Source organism: Nyctibius grandis, chromosome 1 (genome assembly GCF_013368605.1).
Source record: "Nyctibius grandis isolate bNycGra1 chromosome 1, bNycGra1.pri, whole genome shotgun sequence".
NCBI classification, from domain to species: Eukaryota; Metazoa; Chordata; class Aves; order Nyctibiiformes; family Nyctibiidae; genus Nyctibius; species Nyctibius grandis.
In genome coordinates, this window is record NC_090658.1 from 132,763,236 (window position 1) to 132,786,839 (window position 23,604).

The following is a 23,604-nucleotide window of genomic DNA, read 5'->3' on the forward strand; positions in this document are numbered from 1 at the left end:
GGCACTTAGTGCCCTGGTCTAGTTGCCATGGTGGTGTCAGGGCCATGGTTGGACTCGATGATCCCAGAGGGCTCTTCCAACCTCATTGATTCTGTGAGATAGCCTGATGGCTTTAGAAGGAAGAGCTGAAGCTGGTTTTTAACTAAGGGTGATCCCAGGTGTGGCAGGATCTGCAGTGGATGGATCCCAGCTCATAGCCAGTGCTCAGGCATCCAAGCAGCATGAACCCATTCTTCAGCCTCATCCTCCCTTTAACTGTACCATGACTATTACTGCTCCATCCCACCAGCATATGGAAACGTGTCAGCTCTGCGAAGGGCAGAGAGCTCTGCCTGCTGTGGACGCCAGGGAGATGCTCACCAGCATTCAGAAAAGGGTGTTAATGCTTCACTTACTCTTGTGCCCCTGCTCATGCTGCTGCACTGGAGATGTTTGCTCTCTGCTGGGCTATGGGTGAGGTCATGGGAGTAGGAGCTTCCCTGGTTTCTCTCTGGGCCACCATGTCTGAGATGGTAAATTTGCCATCCCTGGGCACTGAATCACAGAATCAGAATCAATCAGGTTGGAAGAGCCCTCTGGGATCATCGAGTCCAACCATTGCCCTGACACCACCATGTCAACTAGACCATGGCACTAAGTGCCATGTCCAGGCTTTTCTTAACACCTCCAGACTGCACCCATCCACCTTGTGTTTGGCGTTGGGGAGGGTGCTAGGAGAGATGGAGCCTCTGTCCCTCAGGGTGCAAGTCACCTCAGCCCCCTCTCTCCCATGCCTGACCTCCTATATACCCCCCCTCCCCACCACAGCATTGCCTCCCCAGGAGAGGTGTGGGACAGGGGCTGTTCCTGGCCAGGAGCATTACCACCACGGAGCATCTCTTCTTCCTCCTCTTGCAGGAACTACTTCCACCTGCCATACTTTGAGAAGAAGCCCTGCATCTACATCAAGAGCTGGTGGCAGGACCAGCGCCGCAGATTGTATAACGCCAACATCGTGGACAAGATTGCGGACAAGCTGGTCAGGACATGTTGGGGAGGGAGGGAGGGAGACAGCTTGGGGCATGGGGCTTGCATGAGGTGCATCCAGGCTCGCTGGGCAGCTCTGCAGCTTGTCACAAAGCAGGGACCAACAGTGCAAGGACCCACTAGCAAACCTGTGCCAGAAAGGGGGGGAGTTTCCCAGTGCTAAACGCTCCACAGTTTGAATGTCCAGATCCTAGGAGCTCACTGAAGTATCTGTGGGTCAGACCCAGGTGTCCCCACCAAAGGGAGCAGGAACAGGGAGGCTTTGTTCCCCTGGACTGCAGAGGTGAACCGCTTGTGTGGCAGAGCCTCCTTAACAGTCTCAGCTCATTCCCAAGGAGCCTTTGTGACAGCTCCACGTTGGCAGGGTCACAGCGGGGTCTGCAAAGGGACAGACTGGCAGGTCCAACCAAGACGGTGTAGACCTTGGCCAGCCAGTCTCACGGAGGGTGGTGGAGCCATTCCTATCACCCAGAGCCAGGTCCCCACAGCCAAATGTGTGCCAGACCTGAGGCCAGCAGGTCTGGAGAAGCAGCAGAGGTTTCCCACTGGCAGCCCCTACAGGGCTGGACCTCAGGGGGGACCTTGTCCCACTGGAGGGCTCTGACCCACCACCTCCTCACCACTTCCCCCATCGTCGTTGCAGGAGGAAGGGCTCAACGACGTGCAGGAAATGATCAAGACGGAGAAACCGCATCCAGAGCGCCGGCTCCGAGGGGTCCTGGAGGAGCTGAGCAGTGGGTGCTTGTGAGTAAAAGGGCAAAAGTGGCACACGGCAGACACCTGCTCTCTGCAGGGCTATGGGCCAGGTTGTGAACATAAGCCCACCTTGCTTTATCCTCTGGGTGAGCAAGCATTTCATCGTGGTGGCACATCACCATATCAGCTGTCTTCTGGCGTGGAGCGTGGGTGAGGTGGTGCTTACATCTGCACCTCAAAGACCCTAAACCAGTGGTGGAAGCCTCAGTCTTGTGGCCTCCACAAACTGGTACCCAGTCAGCACCTACACCCACAGAATCACAGAATCAACGAGGTTGGAAGAGCCCTCTGGGCTCATCGAGTCCAACCATTGCCCTGACACCACCATGGCAACTAGACCAGGGCACTAAGTGCCATGTCCAGGCTTTTCTTCAACCCCTCCAGAGATGGTGACTCCCCCACCTCCCTGGGCAGCCCCTTCCAATGCCTAATGACCCTTGCTGAGAAGAAAGGCTTCCCCATCCACGACACTCAGCATTGGGTGCAAACAGGCCCCTTGGCCACAATCACATTGCAGGCTGGGGGGAATGAGGGCATTTCCCTCCAGAGAGGCGCCCGGCTGCTGGCAGAGATCCAGCCAGCCATGGGTCCTTGCAGAGAGCCCACGGGCTCCCACGGGATTCATACTACTGGTCTTTTCCACCAGGCGCTTCGTGACGTTGGCTGACAAGGACCAGCACCACTCTTCCCGCACCAGGCTGGACCGGGAGAGGCTCAAGTCCTGCATGCGGGAGCTGGTGAGTGGGATTCAACTGGGCAGGGAGGAGGATTCATGAGCTGGGGCTGGACCTTGTCAGTGCAGTGGGGAACTCTGGTCCATTCAGCATGATTTGGACAGACTGGAGAGCTGGGCAAAGAGGAACCTAATGAGGTTCAACAAGAATAAGGGCAGAGTCCTGCACCTGGGAAGGAGGAATAAAATGCACCAGGACAGGTGAGGAGGCGATCTGCTAGAGAGCAGCTCCGTGGAGAAGGACCTTGGAGTCTTGGTGGACAACAAGGTATCCATGGGACAGCAATGTGCCCTTGGGGCCAAGAAGGTCAATAGTGTCCTGGGGTGCATTAAGAAGAATGTGTCCAGCAGGTTGAGGGAGGTCCTCCTCCCCCTCTACCCTGGTGAGACTTCACCTGGAGTATTGCCTTCAGTTCTGGGCTCCCCAGTTCAAGAGGGACAGAGATCTACTGGAGAGAGTCCAACGGAGGGCTACGAGGATGATGAAGGGACTGGAACAACTGCCTTAGGAGGAAAGGTTGAGAGACCTGGGGCTTTTGAGTGTGGAGAAGAGAAGACTGAGAGGGGATCTGATTAATGTGGATAAATAGATGAGGGCTGGGTGTCAAGAGGAAAGGGGCAACCTCTTGTCACTTGTGCCCTGCGATAGGACAAGGGGCAATGGATGCAAGCTGGAGCACAGGAAGTTCAACCTCACCATGAGGAAGAACTTCTTTCCTGTAAGGGTTACAGAGCACTGGAACAGGCTCCCCAGAGAGGGTGTGGAGTCTCCTTCTCTGGAGACTTCCAAGCCCCGTCTGGATGCGTTCCTGTGGAACCTGCCCTAGATTGGTCCTGCTCTGGCAGGGGGGTTGGACTCGATGATCTCCAGAGGTCCCTTCCAACCCCTAACATTCTATGACTCCATAGGCATGCTGATTTCCAGTGTGGATTGAGGGTTTGATGTTTATTTCTGAATAGAGCAGCCCAAGATCACTTGGGTCTTGCACAGGTCCCAGGTGGCACTTGGATCCATGCTGCTGCCTCCCCTCTACCACACTCTGCTTTGCCTTGGAAAGAAATCAGGGCGTACAGAGGAGCAGCTGCATTGCTGTCAAACAGCTGAGGACACTGGGAAAGAGAAATTTAGGGGAACCCTGCAGAGAACAGCTGCTCCAGGGGTAGATACAGCCTAAAAGTTTGGGGCTGGTAGCCCAGCTCCTTGCAAGGGAGTTGGATGTGCAAAAGAGATGTACAAAGAGGAGGTGGCTTATCCAGCTGGCACAGCCAAGGGCACTGGCTTCAGTAGCCAGCTGCATCCTACAGAGCAATGAATTTAACGTGTGAAAGCCTCCACGTCCTCTTTTCTGGATGGTTAAGTGCTGAATTACAGCAGGGTCAGCAGAAGGGGAGAGACTACCCTTAACACCAGGCTTGAAGCCACCTCAAAACGCCCCGAGCACAGGTGACACCTTTCTGCCCTGTGCATCATCTTCTCCTGGGACAGACGTCTCTGCACGGTCAGGAGCCCTCCCTGCATCACGCCAAGGTTAACGAACGGGGGTCAGAATTACCATCACCAGGATGCATGTGGTGGGATTAAGGCAGCCTCACCACCCTTTCCCAAAATCCTGGGACCTGCCTGGTGCTGCTCCCTTCTCTGTGCTCCGTTCTGCTCTTACTCACGTGATGTCCTGGGCTCCCCTTTAATGGCAGGAGAACATGGGGCAGCAAGCCACGACTCTGCGGTCGCAGGTGAAGAAGAACACCATGAAAGACAAGCTGAAGCTGGTGCAAAACTTCCTGCAGAAGCTCCGGTTCTTGGCGGACGAGGTGAGTCCCTCCGTGTGTGGAGACAGTGTTAGCTGGGTCAGCACATGGCGACAGCAGCCTGGGATGGATGGAGACCTCTCTGCAAAACCTGTAGGCAAACCTTTCTGCAAAACCCTCACCAGGGGAGGTTCAGGTTGGACATTAGGAAGCATTTCTTCTCAGCAAGGGTCATTAGCCATTGGAAGGGGTTGCCCAGGGAGGTGGTGGAGTCACCATCTCTGGAGGGGTTTAAGAAAAGACTGGACATGGCACTTAGTGCCCTGGTCTAGTTGCCATGGTGGTGTCAGGGCAATGGTTGGACTCGATGAGCCCAGAGGGCTCTTCCAACATGATTGATTCTGTGAGAGGTCCCCAGTAGCAGAGGTCTTGTGGAAGGAGCCACTCCCAGTCTACGCACTGCCTGGTGCCTCCCAGGCTTGCCCGTGCACTGTTGGTTGCTCACAGCATTTCCAAAGGAAATATTTTCCAAATATTTTCTAAATATCTGCAAACTATTTTTTCCTTCTTTCACAAAATTACACCGTTCCTCTGATATTTTTACAATTTAGGACGAGGTCAGCCCTTGGAGGTTACTGGCCCTCATGGGAGCTGTAGTTATTGCACCTCCTGCTTAGCTCTGAGCAGTTTTCTTAAGCAGAAAATCTTCAGCAGTGGGAGACTCAAAACCATTTCAATGGCCCTAATTTGGCCATAGGTACATCCACTTCCCGTGGCATCTGTTGAATTTGCCTTCAGAAGGTCTGCAGCCCTGCTGGCACCTCGGTGGTCAGAAAGAGCTGAGACACTGACAGGGCTCTTCGCTGGTGTTCACAGCCCCAGCACACCATTCCCGACATCTTCATCTGGATGATGAGCAACAACAAGCGCATCGCCTACGCCCGCATCCCTTCCAAGGACATCCTCTACTCCATTGTGGACGAGGAGATGGGCAAGGACTGCGCCAAAGTGAAGACCGTCTTCCTCAAGGTGCCCGTCTGTCTTCCCTGGGGGAACTGCAGCCTAAAGGAGGGAGGTGGAGGAAGGGCAACCTGGGAGGATGGGAGATGGAGATGAGAGAGTTGTGTGTCCAGTTTTGCTGGGGCTTGAACACTGGACAAAACAGACCCATACGCTACTGGTAGGGGTGGAAGTCTGCTGCTGGGAAGTGTGAGCCACTGATCTGACGCAGTCCAGTAAGTGAGAAATGTCTGGAAGGAGAGAAATGTTTGATCCAGCTGGCCACAAAGGGGATCCTGCCTTAGAAAGAGGAAGCCAACATGGTGGGAAGAAGACAATGCATGAACCAGAGTAGTGTCATGATCCAAAACAACGAGGGCTGGGACTCTGGTTTTAAGGGGCAGTGGTACAAGTGATGCACCAGAAGGTGTCTGCCAGAGGTGGTCTGTCGCTTCCCTGTGTCCATGTAAACTCTTCTGTCCTTTGTGCTCAGCTACCTGGGAAGAGGGGGTTTGGACCTGCTGGCTGGACAGTTCAAGCCAAGATGGAGATCTACTTGTGGCTGGGCCTCAACAAACAGCGCAAAGACTTCTTGAGTGGCCTGCCCTGTGGCTTTGAGGAGAAGAAGACAGCCAGAGGACAAAACCTGCCGTCCTTCCCACCCATCAGCCTCCTTTACACCAGTAAGAACTTCCTGCCTGCAGTGGGTCTGGGGACAGGCCATGGAGAGGGCAGGAGGGAGCCTGGCTGGACACCACTTGGGCCAAGGGCTTCCAGGAGCTCAGGGGCAATTCCAGTTGTCCCAGTCTGAGGTCCCCCACTTATCCCATGGGGAGCAGAGGTGTGGGAACTGTGCACCCTCTTCCCCACGCCGTTCGTATCTGTCATTCTGCACATGGTGAGCAGGACACCGGGGCCATCTGTATCCCTTTGGGGCTCATGTTTGAGCTGATGTTCTTCATCAGTGCTGGCCCTGAGCAAAAGTGTGCCCATAAGACCTCGCTCTGCAGGCTGAGCCCCATGGCTGGGCTCCAAGGTTGTGCATCAAGCTGTCTCACCTTCCCTCTCTCTTGCAGAGAAGCAGGTTTTCCAGCTGCGAGCCCACATGTACCAAGCCAGGAGTTTATTTGCAGCCGACAGCAGTGGCCTTTCGGACCCCTTTGCACGAGTCTTCTTCAACTCCCAGAGCCAATGCACTGAGGTAAACACCATCTCCTGACCTGGAGGGCTGGGCTCTGGTGTTGCAAGTCCCATCAGCTCTCCATCCTGCTCCCCTGCCACAGGTCTCGTGACTCATGGATTCAGTTGATCATGGGGTCCTGGGGTGGGAAAACAGTTGTGGCACTGGGGCTTGACTGTCTCCAGGAGCCCCTTCCCCAGGAGCACCTTCACGACATGTCCCCCTGCACCAGCACGCAGCTATCCCACACCCCTGTGGCTGTGATTCACCTGCCTGGTTAGGAGGAACTGGAGGATGTTGAAGTGGTTTTTGTGTCTTCCCTTCCTGGGCTGAGGGCTGCCAAGCTTTAGCAAGCCTGATGGACACTGGAAATCATTTCTGTCTCCTTGCCTGCTGTTGTTTTTTTTTTTCTCAGAAGATTGGGAGATACCCCACACCTCGCTGGCCCAAAAAAAATGTGCAGCAACACTAGTGGGCTGGAGCAGTAAGTCTCTCTCCAATTCTTCCAGGTTCTCAATGAGACCCTTTGCCCAACCTGGGACCAACTGCTGGTCTTTGACAACGTGGAGCTGTATGGAGAAGCCCATGAGATGCGGGATGACCCTCCCATAATTGTCATTGAGATCTATGACCAGGACACAGTGGTAAGATGAATTCCAGCAAAGAATCTTGTTCAGTCTTGTTCTGACCACGCTGGGGAGAGCTGTGGGGCTAACTTGGGAGACCTCGCGTTGGGTCAGCAAACACAAGTGCCCTCTTTGCCTCTCTAGGGCAAAGCTGACTTCATGGGCCGCACCTTTGCCAAACCGGTGGTGAAGATGTCAGATGAGCACTACTGCCCCCCGCGCTTCCCCCCGCAGCTGGAGTACTACCAGATCTACCGGGGCAACTCCACAGCAGGAGACCTGCTGGCTGCCTTCGAGCTGCTCCAGGTACCAGCTGGCCAAAGCCACCCCAGACTGAGGGAGGGAAAGGATGGGATGGAGGTTTGTAAGGGAGCAGGGCTTAACCCATGCCTAGATATCTTAGGTGCTGCAAGGAGCAGGTAGTTCATACATCCTAGAGAAGCTAGAAGGGTTTCTCAGCGAGGGTCATTAGCCATTGGAAGGGGCTGCCCAGGGAGGTGGTGGAGTCACCATCTCTGGAGGGGTTTAAGAAAAGACTGGACATGGCACTTAGTGCCCTGGTCTAGTTGCCATGGTGGTGTCAGGGCAACGGTTGGACTCGATGGTCCCAGAGGGCTCTTCCAACCTCATTGACTCTGTGATTCTGTGAAAAACTGCTTTCCAGCAGCTGAGCATCAGCTCAAAGGAACAGATCCTAATCCACACCACATCTCTTCCAGATTGGCCCTGGAGGCAAGTCAGACCTGCCCCCAATCGACGGGCCCACAGACATGGACCGGGGCCCCATCCTGCCGGTGCCACTGGGGATTCGGCCAGTGTTGAGTAAATACAGAGTGGAGGTAATTGCCTTGGAGCACCAAATTTCAGTGTTCAGCGTTGTGTGGGGCAAGAGAGCCTGTCCATGGGTGTTTGAAGGCCAGGAGGGAACTTTGAGGCTCTGATGACTAGTTGGGCACCAAGACCAGATGTCTGTGCTGCAAAGGAGCAAGGCTGCAGCAGCCCTAAAATAACAGGGACCAGAAGAATTTCAGTTTAGGGGAACTTCTGGTCATGGTGTCAGTCTGTTCTCCTAAGAAGGGAGAGGCAAGTTTCTCCAGCGATACTGATATCGTTTTGACAAAACGATGCCAGCTCTGAATCAAGAGCCACAGTGGGTGGACAAAGCTGGTCTGGTCCTGGTCTACAGAGTCCCATGGCAGAAAAAGGCTAGAGAGGGAGAAAGGCAGAAAAAAGGGACTGTCGAGGGCAGCAGGTTGGAGATCTTAGGCTGCTGCAGATTGGGCGTGGGGTGGATTACGTGGGGTGTCAGAGAGGGACACTGCTGCAGCCTTGAGCCACGTGGAGCAGGAGAAGATGCCTCAGGGATCCACCACTGTCGGGGCAATGAGATTTGCAGTGGGGTCCCTGGGGGATATGGAGAACCAACTCCTTTGGCTCTAGCCAGGGGCAGTCCCTCTCACATTCATGCTCTTCCTTCTCCTCCTCCTGCCCTAGATCTTGTTTTGGGGGCTCAGGGATCTAAAGAGAGTGAACCTGGCCCAGGTGGATCGGCCCCGTGTGGACATTGAGTGTGCTGGGAAGGGGGTCCAGTCAGCCCTCATCCAGAACTACAAGAAAAACCCCAACTTCAGCACTTTGGTCAAGTGGTTCGAAGTGGTGAGTGTTTCCTCTTCCCCCTGAGCCCTCAACTGAAACCCAGATTTTCTAGAGCCCAAACCATGGCTCCTAGCTTGTTTCCCCACAGCAATGGAGGACATAAGCTCCATCCCAGCTGGTGATGGCCCTTCTCTGAGGCCTCCCAAGCCATGCTGTGCTGGAGCTGCTCTAGACCTCTTCCTCCAACATGATCCCTGCTTTAGTCCCTGCTGGCCTTCCCAACCACCAAAGTAGACATCCTACAGCCCACACCCAACCCTTGATAACCAGCACACCTTTGCTTCCCAGGACCTCCCAGAGAACGAGCTGCTCCACCCACCCCTCAACATCCGAGTGGTGGACTGCCGGGCTTTCGGGCGTTACACCCTGGTGGGGTCCCATGCCGTCAGCTCCCTCCGAAAGTTCATCTACCGCCCACCAGATAAGAAAGCCCAGCACTGGAATATGACAGGTATTAGGCTTGGGCCATAGGGGCCTGGCTGGTGTGGGTCGTTGGTGGGGCACTGAGTGCAACTGAGAGGCATGGAAAAGAGAGAGGTGGGTTGTAATGACCATGGGACATCTCCTGCTTGTTGGTTAAGCAAGCACTGCTTCTGGGTGCAGGTCAAGGGGGTGAGAAGCCACAGGGTGTCAGGCCATGATTCCCCTTTGATTTTTTTGATCTGTGGGTCTCAAAAGGCTGGTTCACCTCTTAACATCTCTGCAGCTTCATGAGTCTAGACTCGCCAAAAGTTCCTCAAGACCAGGAGGTGAATTTGCTATGCTCTGACTAGAAAGCTACAGACTGAGGCCACCCTCTCAATCCCAACCACCACCATCTATCTAAAACCATCACAAACCCACTTCCCCTGCACCCAGCACAGCAGCCAAGGGCTTGGTGAGCCACAGGAATTGCTCGTCTCCTCCCAGTCCTGGGTGGAAGTGGAGGCACTCTTGGCACAGGAGTCTCTGTGGGGGGATTGCCAAGGGCCATACCTGGTTCCAGCCAGAGGTCTGGACCTGTGGCTGTGTCCATGCCAGATGATACTTTCAGGGCAATTATCTTCTCATCATCTGCTTCCCTTTGCTATGGAAGGGTTTTTTAATCATGCTGTAAGGGTTTGTGCTTATTTCCTCCACTCTTCTTCTCTAAGGAAGGTGGTCACACATCACTCCAGCATGAATCCTGTAGGATCTCACCTGAGCTCTCAGTTTCTCCTCTACACTGTCTTTCTCTCTTGTTCTTTCTCTTTCTCTGTCCTCTGTCCAGCTAAACACCTCAATGGCTACCTGGCAATGACCAACAGGGCCCATCGCTCTCGCCCCACAGGGGAGATCGTTGTCAATATGGAACCTGAGGTTCCCATCAAGAAGATGGAGACGATGGTGAAGCTGGAAGCTGTGAGTATCCGTATGTCAGCACCGCTTCAGCATCTCTTTCCTCACTGAATTGCCAGTCTCTGAGGGATTCCACCCAAGCAGAGGCTGCCCTTGACCTGCTGAGCATGGGGCTGGGCTGATGCCTGGAGTGAAGAGCCTTGGGTCAGCATTGGTCCTACTGGCCTCTTTCTGTCCTGCCCTTCCAAAGCACCGCACAGCCTCTGCAAGCAGCCAGAGCCACGCAGATTTCCCTGATACTTTTTCCTTTTTGCAATAGTTTTGAGACATTCACGTGGCTACATCAGCCCTTTGAAATCCCCATCCAGCCATCTGGGTGGGTGGTGAGCGTGGTGTTGCTGCACAACCACCGTACAGCGGGTCTGAGCCGTCCAGGACCCAGCAGATGCACATGGCATAGAGCTGATCCAGGCACGCGGAGTCTCCAAAGCTCTTCAGACCTGGTGTGCTTGCCCTGAAATCTCGTAGAATCACAGAATCACAGACTGGTTTGGGTTGGAAGGAACCTTAAAGCCCATCCAGTCCCAACCCCCTGCCACAGGCAGGGACACCTTCCACCAGACCAGGTTGCTCCAAGCCCCATCCAACCTGCCCTTGAACACTGCCAGGGAGGGGGCAGCCACAGCTTCTCTGGGCAACCTGGGCCAGGGTCTCACCACCCTCACAGCAAAGAATTTCTTCCTCACATCTCATCTCAATCTCCCCTCTTGCAGTTTAAACCTTTCCCCCTCATCCTGTCACTCCATGCCCTTGTAAAAAGCCCCTCTCCCGCTTTCCTGTAGCCCCTTCAGGCACTGGAAGGTGCTAGAAGGTCTCCCCGGAGCCTTCTCTTCTCCAGGCTGAACAGCCCCAGCTCTCTCAGCCTGTCTCCAGAGCAGAGGGGCTCCAGCCCTCTGAGCATCTCCGTGGCCTCCTCTGGACTCTCTCCAACAGCTCCGTGTCCTTCTGTTGGGGCCCCAGAGCTGGACGCAGCACTGCAGGGGGGGTCTCCCGAGAGCGGAGCAGAGGGGCAGAATCCCCTCCCTCGCCCTGCTGGCCACGCTGCTGGGGATGCAGCCCAGGACACGGGTGGCTTTCTGGGCTGCAAATTTGGCACTGTATGCATTGGACAGGCAACGTGTCTCAGAGGCATCAGGCTTCGTTCACACACCGAATGTGCCTGTGCCCGTTTTCTTGCCCAGAACAGGAATTTCATCTCCTTCTCGTACTTGTTCCAGAGCTTCCTCCACAAAAAAAGAAGCAGGTTTCTTTTTGCAGGAGGCCTTTTGCAGCAACGTGTACACATGTATTCATATAGAATCACAGAATCGTTTTGGGTGGAAAGGACCTTTTAAGATCATCGAGTCCCACCGTTAACCCAGCACTGCCAAGGCCACCACTAACCCATGTCCCTCAGCACCACATCTACACGGCTTTTAAATCCCCCCAGGGATGGGGACTCCACCACTGCCCTGGGCAGCCTGTTCCAAGGGAGAGTTCCTCCTATGCACACAAGGAGCTGTCTCACGTACGTCTGCTCACACAGCTTCATGCAGGAGCAGCTACAGTGTGTATGTGCACGGGCACGTCTGGAATGCCCCAGCATCCACATGCTTCTTGAAGTCCACCACAGCAGCTTGCAGACCTTCCTAGATAGACCAGAAAAGCTCCAAGAGAGCAGAGAGGTGTTATCCAACCCAAACTATTCCATGATTCTAACCACACTGAAGGCCAAAGTGTCTTTCCACCTGCCCCTCGCTGTCTGGGACCGTGGTTGTCCCTCAGCAGAGTGCAAGAGAGATGTCTCCCACGTGGAGGTGGGTCTGGTGTGTCCCAGCAGACATCTCCCCTGTACGCAGAGCTTTTCCAGCCAGGGCTCTTCATTGGAGGCGCTCGGTTCCTTGGTCCTTGGGGGGCTGGCTGTGACTCCTAGTGCGTGTGCCAGTGTGTGTTTGTGCCCAGCTGAGGCTGTTCTAACCTGCTCTCCATCTCCCCGTTCCCTTCCACCCCGGGCGGCAGAACTCCGACGCAGTGGTGAAGGTGGACGTGGTAAGTGATGGATCTGCTCTGCATCCCTCCTCCCAGCCCTCCACACCCCATCCTACCCTTCTGGGCAGCTTTCAACAGACCACGCGTCCTCACCAACCCCAAGATGGGGGGGACCAGCGCCACTTTGTCCCAAGGCAGAGACAGAGCAGGGTTGTCTCATCCACAGACGTGGCAGTGGCCTGGTCCCTGCAGACTGGGAGGCTCTTCTGGGCCAGCCCAGATGCACCAGGAGGAGCAGGGCAGGCAGCACCCTGGGGGAGAGGTGCTGGTTACTCCCACCACAACCAGAGACCAGCTGTAGAAGGCTTTATTGCACCAACAAGTGGACCCGGGGTACTTTGTTGGGCAGAGGGAGGACTGCTGCTGTGTAAGGTTTGGGTGCTGTAGCCTGGGAAACCCATGGGTGAAAGGGGTGGTGGAAAGGAGGGGGTGGCTTGGGACAGTGTCTCTGTGAAGGGGAAAGTGCTCCTAAGGCCACCAGCATGGAGGGGTCTGCCCTCTTGGGTTCTTCACCCACCACCCTCACCCTTCAACAGACATTTCGCTTTCACCTGATCCCTCTTCTTCTCTGTCATCGCTTCCCTTGTCCCTGCAGTCTGAGGAAGAGAAGGAGAAGAAGAAAAAGAAGAAGAAAGGAGGAGGAGGAGGAGAGGAAGCAGAAGAGGAGGAGCCAGACGAGAGCATGCTGGACTGGTGGTCCAAGTATTTTGCTTCAATTGAGACTATGAAGGAGGTGGGTGCAGAGCAGAGGAGGGGGTACGTAGGGGGAAGAGGAAAATGTTGTTTCCTGCCTGTGAGGTCCCACCTGTTTCCAGCTGAGCAGGATTCTCATCCTTGAGTGTGCTCTGGGTGGACGTTGTGCCTGGGGTGTACTCAGACACGGGGATTTCACAGCATCAGTGCTCGAGGCTGCGCTGAGCAACTTGGGTGTCTCCAGCACCACCAGAACCTCGCTCGCAGCTCAGCTGTGAGCCCGAGTTAGGCTCCTCCAGTGAGCACAGGGACCTCGGCACAAGCACCCACTCCCTGTTCACTTCGTTTCTCCCCCAGCAACTCCGGCAGCAGGAAGCAGCCGCAGCAGAAGCGGAGGAGAAGGACGAAATGGAGATGGCAGAGGGTAAGGAGGTGGCGAACGAGAGAGGGAGCGTGGCAGGGAAAGGCCAGGACCAGGACTGAAGAGTGTGTCCAGCAGATCGAGGGAGGTCCTCCTCCCCTCTACTCTACCCTGGTGACACCTCACCTGGAGTATTGCCTTCAGTTCTGGGCTCCCCACTTCAAGAGGGACAGAGATCTACTGGAGAGAGTCCAACAGAGGGCTACGAGGATGATGAAGGGACTGGAACACCTGCCTTAGGAGGAAAGGTTGAGAGACCTGGGGCTTTTGAGTGTGGAGAAGAGAAGATTGAGAGGGGATGTGATTAATGTGGATAAATAGATGAGGGCTGGGTGTCAAGAGGAAAGGGGCAACCTCATGGTTGGACTCAATGATCTTAAAGGTCCTTTCCAACCAAAACGAACTTTTCTCTGAAGGAAGTCAGGGGTCTGTAGCTCAGATGGGATTTTGCACACGTCTAAAGTTGGGTGAGATTAATTTTGTATCACAAGTGATGTGGGCCAAGAATGCTGGTGAGTTGGGACACGTTGGTCAAGGGTGACTTTGTCCATTTGCAGCCTGGAGGCTGCTTGCCAGTCCCACCAGCAGGGCTTGGAGGGGTTTCCCTGAGGACTTTCACCCATGCTCTCTATCTGTTCCACGTCCCCATGACAGCAGGTTGTTGTCATGCCTGGGCCACGCAAAATTCATTAGTTGAGGAAAAATACAGCGCCTGGTTTCTTTCAGAAGACTAGTCTTCATATCATGAGATGAGGCCAGGTCTTGCTGAGCTTGGAGACATCTCTGAGCAGCTTCTTCCTGGGCTAGGGGGTGTCTTGTGTCCCCCATTGTTTTCTTTCTGTCTTCTGAGGAGGGTCCGTTTCCCCTTGGCACTCCCATTCCTTCCTCCTTTCCTCTTCCACATTAAAAGTCTTTGTCACCTCTCTGTCCCCATCTTCATGGCCCAGCAGCCATGAAAGCTGGCAGAGGCAGTGAGGGACGAGGATCGTAGAGGTGTGGGAGAAGTTTTCTTTGAACATGCCTTTCCAGGCAGCCTGTTGCCAGTGAGTTGATGCCAGTGGCTGGTGGTTGCTCTGAACAGAGACCCTCTAACAACCTGTCCCTGCAGCTGGTCATGGGCAACACCCCTTTAAGGGCAGCAGCTCTGGTGCTGAGCATCGAGCACTGTCCCCTCTATGACACCTAGGCTGGGGTTTTATTTTCCAGGCTGTACAGAGCAGGAAAAGTCTCCAGTAGAAGGAAGAAAAGGAGATGCTGTGGGCAGGATCAGGTCTTCTCACTGCTGTTAAAGCTAGCCAGAGCCTAGCGCTCTCAGTCCGTGTTTTGTAGTCCTCCAAATGACTTCTGCTCAGGTCAGCTCTGGAAGCTCCCTGCACAGAGACTTCTGGGCTCCTGAAGATGCTATGACCTAGGCAGCAGTGGCCAGAGTTAAGGAAAGACAGGGGAGAGCTGGGGTGGGAGTTGAGGCAGTAGCAGCTGTCAGCTTTCATGCTGCTGTTTGAAGGACTTTGATCAAGTCCCCCCTCTCCCTGTCTCCTCGACCCCTCCCCACCCTCATTTCCATCTCCTCCCTCCCTGCCACTTCCCCTTGGACCCAGAAATCAAACTTGCTGATTCTCCATTGAAAGGCTCCAAGGGTCATGCGAAGAACAAGGAGAAGTCTAAGGCACCCAAAGATGACAAGAAGAAGAAGCAACAGTCAGTCCCTGAGCTTCCCGAGAAGAAGAACAAGCAGAAGATTGATGAACTGAAGGTGCGTGTGTCAGCTGGGGAGAAGGAGCCTCTGCCTGCTCAGTGGCAGGCTGGAAGTCTGGCAGGATGGCAGTCCTGGCCATCTGGAGATCAGAGCAGGATGGATCTCCTGATGAGGTGCATTGCCTGTCTGAGGGGTGTCTAACCCTAGGTGAGGTGGGCCTTGGCACTGCCAGCTTCTCTGTGGAGTTTGAAGGAGTCAGAGGTAACAAGGTTTACAGAAAAGGGGTTGCCCTGGGATAGGATCATTCTCGGGGCAGCTTGGATGTGCCCTGGCTGGAGGGGAGAGTTTTCCAGCCTGGCCACGGCTGGCCCAGGCAGGACTCAGGGCAGGGATGAGCTCTGGTTCAACGTACTGGTCCATGGTGTTTATGAGGGTTAATGTAGTCTGTGATTCTGGGGTTCAGAAGGGGTTTGAAACTGGGTCGTGCACAGAGAGGTGGCAACTGTCTTGTCCATTCAGCTGAGCTTCCCTCTTGGATGTTATCAGTTCTGGGAGGTGCTTGTGGCATCAAGATCCAACCCAATGACCCTGGAGATCCTTTCCCTTCCTAGAGAATTGGGCACTGGGAGCTGAAGTGTCCATGTTCCCTCTGAGTTGCCTCTGGCAGCCATTGTATCTTTTCCTCACCTATTTTTTTTTTACCCAGTGCCCCTCCTTTAACCTTCTGTCATCTCAGGTCTTCAACAAAGAGCTGGAAGCAGAGTTTGACAGCTTTGAGGACTGGCTGCACACCTTCAACCTGCTCCGTGGGAAGATTGGGGACAACGATGACAACGCAACAGAAGAGGAGCGGATAGTGGGGAGGTTCAAAGTGAGTTTGGGTGCTGAGTCAGCAGTGTTTCGTGTGGTAGATCCTACATTTTCCAGCCCATCCCTTGTCAACCCTTTTATTCTCATTGCTTTTGTCCTCCTGTGAGTTTTACTCTTGGAATTCCCTGTCCATGAGCACCTTGTTAGCCTGATTCCTCTGCAGGCCTCATTCCCGTTGTCCAATTTCTCTGCTCATGGTTGCAACTCCTGAAGAGGAGCTTGGGCAGTGGAGGAACTTTCCAGATCTGGCCTGTCTGCTCCAGCACAGGGCTAGAAAGAAGGATATTGACTGAGACCTGAGGAAGGGTGGTTTGGGATGGGTCTGCTCACCCTGAGCAGCAGGACTCTCATCAGACTGTTCACTCCCTTGCACCAGGGCTCCATGTGTGTCTACAAAGTGCCTCTCCCTGACGATATCACCAAGGAGGCAGGGTACGACCCCAACTTTGGCATGTTCCAGGGGATCCCCAGCAACGACCCCATCAACGTGCTGGTCCGAGTCTATATCGTGCGGGTGAGTATAACTGGGTGGTGGGCCAAGGTGTGACCTTGCGCTCCCTTCCACGGCACACACCCAGGAGCTGGTCCCAAAGCTGTTTAGTGCTCGATGTATCAGGGCCCAGGACGCAGCACGAGGACTGAAGCAATTCATTGATGGGGACTTGAGTGGTATCTCCATAGCTGTGTGCTCCAAGCACTGGGAGCAAGACAGATCCAAGCTCCTGCCAGATCTGGAGACCTCTCTTCTGGTCTGTAGGATGGACCGGCGTGTCTGTCCTAGTGCTTAATTCAAGTGACTAACTTGGATCAGACAGGACTGTGAGGTGCTGGTTCCTTACAGAGCCTTACAGAGGGTCTGATATATGAGGAACGGCTGGGGGTATTTAGCCTGGAGAAGAGGAGGCTCAGAGGTGACCTTAGTGCAGTCTACAACTACCTGAAGGGAGGTTGTAGCGCAGTGGGAGTCGGCCTCTTCTCCCAGGCAACCAGCAACAGGACAAGAGGACACAGCCTCAAGCTTCGCCAGGGAAGGTTCAGGTTGGCCATTAGGAAGCATTTCTTCTCAGCAAGGGTCATTAGCCATTGGAAGGGGCTGCCCAGGGAGGTGGTGGAGTCACCATCTCTGGAGGGGTTTAAGAAAAGCCTGGCCATGGCACTTAGTGCCCTGGTCTAGTTGCCATGGTGGTGTCAGGGCAATGGTTGGACTCGATGATCCCAGAGGGCTCTGCCAACCTCATTGATTCTGTGAGCCACACCACCTCAGTGATGCTTCACTGCAGAGCAGAATGGGAGCTGACAGGGTCTAGTAGATCTGGTTGAAGGGCATGGCACCTCCCTGAACATGTGCTGTGTGATTATTATTTCTTTATATGGAGTGTGCTCTGGAAAAAGTCTTCTCCTGACCCCTAAACGAGTCATCCTTGTGTCCCCAAGCATGTCAGTGAGGTGCTGTAGTGAGTGAAGAGAACAACAGGGGAAGGGGGAAGTCTTCTTGACATCTTGGTCAGGTTGTTGCTCTGGGTCTTTCTGTAGAGGAGCCTGTTTCTTTCCACTGATGAGGAAGATGCCATAGGAGACTGTGGTTATGTCTCTGAGGGGACACAGCCAGCCCCAGCCCCTCCCCAAACTGGAACAGGGATTAGCACAAGGCAGGTTTTATCCCCAGTTTAAACCACGACACTCTATTTAGGGGGACCAAAGTGCTTAGCCAGGCAAGGCCAGATGGTCTCAGGGATGGAGAATGGGGCCATCCCTGAATTCTTTGCTACTGTGGAGAGCACTGAAACATCTCATCTGTTCTCTGCAGGCCACGGACCTTCACCCAGCTGACATCAATGGGAAAGCTGACCCCTATATTGCCATCAAGCTGGGGAAGACAGATATCAAAGACAAGGAGAACTACATCTCCAAGCAGTTGAACCCTGTTTTTGGAAAGTGAGTTGCCCCAGCCCTGTTACCTGTCTGCACCTGGAAGTGGTGAGCTAAGCCTGAGCCAAGCGTGCCAACCCTTGGACCTGCACCCTAGCTGTCCCACAGCTGCTGCTTGGGCTCAAAAGATGGGACTCACCACACAGAACTTTCCTTGCAAGCAGTGTAGGGCATCCTCCTTTCAGCCATCAGTCCTTCTTTGCCAAGCAGTACGGTCAACATAGTGAAGGGTGTCCAAGAGACACCCATATCTGATCAAGATTAAGTACCTACTTCAGGAATCATCAGGGCTGAACCCCGGTGAGAGCATGGCCTGGCTCTCCAATGACACACAACCTTAGTTTCAGGGCTATTGAGACATCCAGGTCAAGCACTCACCATGTGCCACCTCTCGCCGAGGGCTGATGGATCTGAAACAGTCCATGCAGAGGTTTACTTAAAACCCCTCCCTTGAAGGTCCTGCAGTGGTAGATGCAAATTAAACACTGTCCACAGTCTGGAGCAGACCCACCTCACCCATGTGTCCGTCTTGAGTAGCAGCCAACACTTCAACAGCTTTTCTCTCTCCCCTCACCTGCTTTCCCCTGGCCTAGGTCCTTTGACATCGAGGCCACCTTCCCCATGGAGTCCATGCTGACAGTGGCGGTGTACGACTGGGACTTGGTGGGGACTGACGACCTCATCGGAGAGACCAAGATTGATCTGGAGAACCGCTACTACAGCAAGCACCGAGCTACGTGTGGAGTGTCACAGACTTACTCCATGTATGAGCAAAGCTTTTCCTGCCCAACCTTCTGCCTGTCTCATCTTCCACGCCAAGCCTAGATCTCCTGCAGGAACCTCTCTCCTTTATTGCCTGCTCATGGAGGACACTGTGCTGTACCCTCACTCTTCAGACAAGTTTTGGGACCAGCACAGCAGGGCAGCAGTGGAGTGGGTTGTAAGGAGCTCAGGGCAGGGAGGAAGGGACTGAGGGGCACTGGTGGGACTGGGCAGAAGGGCGAGGCCAGAGCTGAAATAGCAGCAGGGCCAAAGGAGCAATGTTGAGCAGCAAGAGTCAAGTGGGGTGTGCTGGGAATTTCTGGTCTGAGTCAGCACAGAGTAAAGAGACTGGGGTGGAAGGGTGTTAGCAAAGCGTAGAGTTGGGGCACAGAGGGACCTTGTCTGCTCTGGAGGTTCACGCTTTCTGCCTCAGATCTTTCTCCTATGAATCCTGGGTCCTTCACAGCAGTAGGTCCTTCATGGCAGTAGGTTTTTGCTGGAAGAGGAGAACAAAATCACTTTTTCCTCCAAATCTTGCTACCACTTCACTGACGTTGCCCTCCTATTCGCAGACACGGTTATAACACCTGGCGTGACCCCATGAAGCCCTCCCAAATCCTGTCCAAGCTGTGCAAAGAGGGCAAGGTGGATGGGCCGCACTTTGGGCCAGGAGGAAGAGTGAAAGTTGCCAACAGGGTCTTCACCGGCCCCACGGAGATTGAGGATGAAAATGGTACCTGCCCCGTGGGATGAAGGTTGTGGAGGGGAGCAGGGGTCTGGGGTGTCCCCTCATCATCCAGGATTGGAGACAGATGTAGTGGCCCCATCACCCCAAAGCAGCACTGCAATCACTCTCCATCCACCACCTTAAATGGACCTTCCAGTATGTGACCAGTTAGACAGTCTTATAGACCATCCAGGCCAGTGGGTTGCTCTCAGAATCCCTCATGGGCGTCCATGGCATTCACCACCAAAGCTGCCTTTGAAAACTTCCTCCTGGCAGTGTATCCCCCAAGAGCAATGAGGACAGCCCACCCTGGCCTTACCAAGGGTTTAGGAAGCCATTCTCCATGTAACTGCATCCCCAAACAGTGGTTGTGTCCCAACGCACTCACGTGTGCTCAAGAAAGATGAAGGCAGGGCAGGAGGGGTGCAGAAGAGGAGGAGAACATAGTCAATGGAGATGGAGCTTGTTCAGAATGAGAAAAAGCAGACTGGCAGGGATCTGGACCTTCTGTGAATGACCAGGGTTAGAGAGAGGAGAAAGAGAGGAGTTGGGAGGTGTTGGCTGGAGGACAAAGTGTACAGGAAGAAATGGAGAGGAGCAGCTACCAGGCAGTTCTGGTCCCTTGGAGCAGGGGTAGTGGAACAGGGTTGTTTGCCATCCCTGGTGTCCCTCTGCCCGGTTCTCCAAGCTCAGCCCTCCTTTTGCCCACGCAGGTCAGAAGAAGCAGACGGATGAACACCTGGCCCTGGCTGTGCTGCGCCACTGGGAGGACATCCCGCGGGCAGGCTGCAAGCTGGTCCCCGAGCACGTGGAGACGCGGCCGCTGCTGAACCCTGACAAGCCGGGCATCGAGCAGGTCCTTGAAGTCCCAGAGCTGGGCATGGGAGTCCCCACCATGGGAGGTGGGGGAGGAACCCTATGAATAGTGGCACTTGGGCATCAACAGCCCTTAACAGTCCCCTGGTGGCCCTGGCAGATTAACCTCTCCTGCTCCAGCCTGCATCAATTTCATACCCCCAAGCCACATGGTCCCCTGATCCCCCCACCCCTGGGCACCTCAGCACCACGCCGTGCCAGGAGACACTCTTCTGCAGGGGGTAGAAAAGGACTCATGGCACAGGGGAGTCCTGCCCTGCTCCACATCTGGCAGGGTTCAGTGCTGCACGCGCTGCCCCACATCTGGCACGACCAGATTGATGTTGAAGGCGAAGAGGAGGGTGGTGGGGGCAAGGAGGGACGAGGGGAGCTGACTGCACCTCTTCAACCTTGCAGGGTCGCCTGGAGATGTGGGTGGACATGTTCCCCATGGACATGCCAGCGCCTGGCCCTGCCACTGATATTTCTCCCAGGAAACCAAAGAAGTAAGGAACCCCCCAGCCAACCAGCCCCAGGGAAAACTCGAGGCTGGTCATGGAGCCCCACTTCTCCCCTCTCCTGTTGCTGCTCCATGGCCCAGCCTGGCCCTCTGCCTGGTACCTCAACCACGCTGGCATTTCCAGAGACCCCAAAACTGGGATGTTGTTTAGTGGTGGGCTTGTCAGTGCTGGGTTAATGGTTGGACTCAATGATCTTAAAGGTCCTTTCCAACCAAGACGATTCTGTGGGGTACAGGGATGGCACTGGGCATCCTGGTGGAAAAGGTCAGAAAGATCCCTCAGATAAGACCCTCGTGAGCAGTTCCCTGCCATCTCGGTGCCTGGCCCTGGTTTCTGGCAGCATCACCCCATCCCCTCCTTGCCCCTTCGCCTGCCCCCATGCCTCACCTCCTTGTCTCCCTTCCTCCTGCCAGATATGAGCTTAGAGTGATAGTGTGGAACACAGACGAGGTCATCCTGGAGGACGACGACTACTTCACTGGCGAGAAATCCAGTGACATTTTTGTCAGGGGGTAGGTACAGCGTGGCACACCAGTGCCACCTCCTCTGCTTCTCCTTGGCGGGGGGATGCTGGTGTTCACTGGGGTCCCCGGGGTGGTTTTGGAGCAGAGGGTGGGGGACAGGGACTGTGGTGCGGGGTCAGACAGCACCGACGCTGTCGTTGTCTTCTGTGCTGTGTTTCAGGGAGGTGGTGGAGTCACCATCTCTGGATGTGTTTAAGAAAAGCCTGGACATGGCACTTAGTGCCCTGGTCTAGTTGCCATGGTGGTGTCAGGGCAATGGTTGGACTCGATGAGCCCAGAGGGCTCTTCCAACCTGGTTGATTCTGTGATTCTGTGTTTCTCGCCTCTCCATCGCTCTCTCTTGGCTGCACGACCTGCTGTGTGTGCCTGGCCTGGCCACCCAAGTTTGAGCTGAGGGTTGTTCTCTGGAACACCCATGAGGTGGTTTTGGAAGATGGTGCTCTCCTGGTGGGAGAGAGAAGATGTCTGATGTCTATGTCAGGGGGTAATGGCCAAGGTCTCGCTGCTTGGTCCTGTCTGCCCCTCTCCCTCTTTCCATGCTTATCTTGATGCCCCCACTTGGCATTTCAGCCCTACAACCTCCAGTTCCAGCATCTGATTTCCCACCCGTCTGTTAAACTGCTCCATGCTTAGGACGAGAGGAAACGGCCTCAAGTTGTGCCATGGGAGGTTTAGATTGGAGATCAGGGACAATTTCTTCATGGAAAGGGTTGTCAAGCGCTGGCACAGGCTGCCCAGGGCAGTGGTGGAGTCCCCATCCGTGGGGGGATTTAAAAGCCGTGTAGATGTGGTGCTGAGGGCCATGGGTTAGTGGTGGCCTTGGCAGTGCTGGGTTATAGAACCACAGAAGGCAGGATGGACACATCCTTCCTGCATGCTCTGCTCCAGACCCCCCAGCAATGCTCCTCACTCTTGGCCACCTCTTTAACATCTCCCTGCCCAGAGAAAGACCCACCCTTGAGAACCCTCTTGCATTTCTTGTTCTCCAGCCTCCCTGTTACCTCTGGGACCTCCTGCCCCCATGCCCATGCTGTCCCTTGGAGACGCTGCTGTGGTGATTTGAGCAGTCCCCAGCCCGTTGCTCATGCCTTGTAGATCCTTCCAGTCTGTCCTGGAGACATCCTGGATGCATGGACAGGATGGACCTCTGCCCTCTCCGCCCTTTCGTAACATCTGCCACCCCTGTCACCCTTCTGGGCCCTGCAGGTGGCTGAAGGGTCAGCAGGAGGACAAGCAAGACACGGACGTCCATTACCACTCACTCACCGGTGAAGGCAACTTCAACTGGCGCTACATCTTCCCCTTTGACTACCTGATGGCCGAGGAGAAGATCGTCATCTCCAAGAAGGAGTCCATGTTCTCCTGGGATGAGACTGAGTACAAGATCCCAGCTCGCCTCACCCTGCAGGTCTGGGATGCCGACCACTTCTCAGCCGACGATTTCCTGGGTAAGGGGAGGGGGGTCTGCTGAGCTGGGGCAATGGGGCAGCCAGTGAGACCATGGCTGGACAAGTAGGAGTGGTGTGGGATGAGACAAAGCCTACAGAGGAACAGAACGTAGAAGGGCAGCTCTGCTCCTGATGCTCAGAGGGCTGGAGCCCCTCTGCTCTGGAGACAGGCTGAGAGAGCTGGGCCTGTTCAGCCTGGAGAAGAGAAGGCTCCAGGGAGACCTTCTAGCACCTTCCAGTGCCTGAAGGGGCTACAGGAAAGCGGGAGAGGGGCTTTTGACAAGGGCATGGAGTGACAGGACGAGGGGGAACGGTTTTAAACTGAAAGAGGGGAGATTGAGATGAGATGTGAGGAAGAAATTCTTTGCTGTGAGGGTGGTGAGAGCCTGGCCCAGGTTGCCCAGAGCAGCTGTGGCTGCCCCCTCCCTGGCAGTGTTCAAGGGCAGGCTGGATGGGGCTGGGAGCAACCTGGTCTGGTGGAAGGTGTCCCTGCCCGTGGCAGGGGGTTGGAGCTGGATGGGCTTTAAGATTCCTTCCAACCCAAACCATTCTATGATTCTGTGCTCCTCAAGCCTACAACATCCTACAAACCCCTACAAGATGCTGCTTGTAGAAGCAGGTGGGCTGGGAGCCCTTGTCTCCACTGCTGCGGTTCAAAGGCTGCTCCTCTATCAAAGATGGCAGCTTTAGTTCCCAGAGCTAGTTCGAAGTTGCTCTTCGGGGCAGGAGCTGCTGGCCCAGCCCACCTCCAGCCAAGGACTCAGCATTTTGGAGGTGCCACCATCTGTGCTCCCCTTCCTCCTGCCAGGGGCCATCGAGCTGGACCTGAACCGCTTCCCCCGGGGAGCCAAGACGTCGAAACAGTGCAGCCTGGAGATGGTGACGAACGAGGCAGAGCTGCCCATGGTCTCCATCTTCAAGCAGAAGCGGGTGAAGGGCTGGTGGCCCTTCGTGGCCAGAGATGAGAACGATGAGCTGGAGGTCACCGTAAGGAAGGGGAAAAGGGAGGGATTTGCATGCTGGGGGCT

At 54.9% G+C, this 23,604-nt stretch overlaps 2 protein-coding genes across 2 annotated transcripts in view; both read left to right on the top strand.

The window, feature by feature from the left end:
* The window catches only part of DTNB (dystrobrevin beta), a 648,286-nt gene that overhangs the window by 84,963 nt on the left and 539,719 nt on the right, over positions 1-23,604 (top strand). The gene's annotated exons all lie outside the window — the stretch shown is intronic.
* OTOF (otoferlin) overlaps positions 1-23,604 on the top strand; it is an 89,717-nt gene that overhangs the window by 64,894 nt on the left and 1,219 nt on the right. Inside the window, exons 18-44 of the mRNA XM_068404963.1 lie at positions 898-1,018; positions 1,670-1,770; positions 2,429-2,519; positions 4,211-4,327; positions 5,141-5,293; positions 5,757-5,946; positions 6,340-6,464; positions 6,953-7,087; positions 7,214-7,375; positions 7,789-7,908; positions 8,564-8,725; positions 9,014-9,176; positions 9,975-10,105; positions 12,101-12,130; positions 12,726-12,863; positions 13,181-13,247; positions 14,873-14,997; positions 15,677-15,811; positions 16,187-16,324; positions 17,618-17,745; positions 18,333-18,503; positions 19,074-19,234; positions 19,942-20,084; positions 20,501-20,589; positions 21,018-21,116; positions 22,335-22,576; positions 23,385-23,563. Coding sequence (XP_068261064.1) covers positions 898-1,018; positions 1,670-1,770; positions 2,429-2,519; positions 4,211-4,327; positions 5,141-5,293; positions 5,757-5,946; positions 6,340-6,464; positions 6,953-7,087; positions 7,214-7,375; positions 7,789-7,908; positions 8,564-8,725; positions 9,014-9,176; positions 9,975-10,105; positions 12,101-12,130; positions 12,726-12,863; positions 13,181-13,247; positions 14,873-14,997; positions 15,677-15,811; positions 16,187-16,324; positions 17,618-17,745; positions 18,333-18,503; positions 19,074-19,234; positions 19,942-20,084; positions 20,501-20,589; positions 21,018-21,116; positions 22,335-22,576; positions 23,385-23,563 — 3,616 coding nt within the window. The remainder of the gene's footprint in view (positions 1-897; positions 1,019-1,669; positions 1,771-2,428; positions 2,520-4,210; positions 4,328-5,140; positions 5,294-5,756; positions 5,947-6,339; positions 6,465-6,952; positions 7,088-7,213; positions 7,376-7,788; positions 7,909-8,563; positions 8,726-9,013; positions 9,177-9,974; positions 10,106-12,100; positions 12,131-12,725; positions 12,864-13,180; positions 13,248-14,872; positions 14,998-15,676; positions 15,812-16,186; positions 16,325-17,617; positions 17,746-18,332; positions 18,504-19,073; positions 19,235-19,941; positions 20,085-20,500; positions 20,590-21,017; positions 21,117-22,334; positions 22,577-23,384; positions 23,564-23,604) is intronic.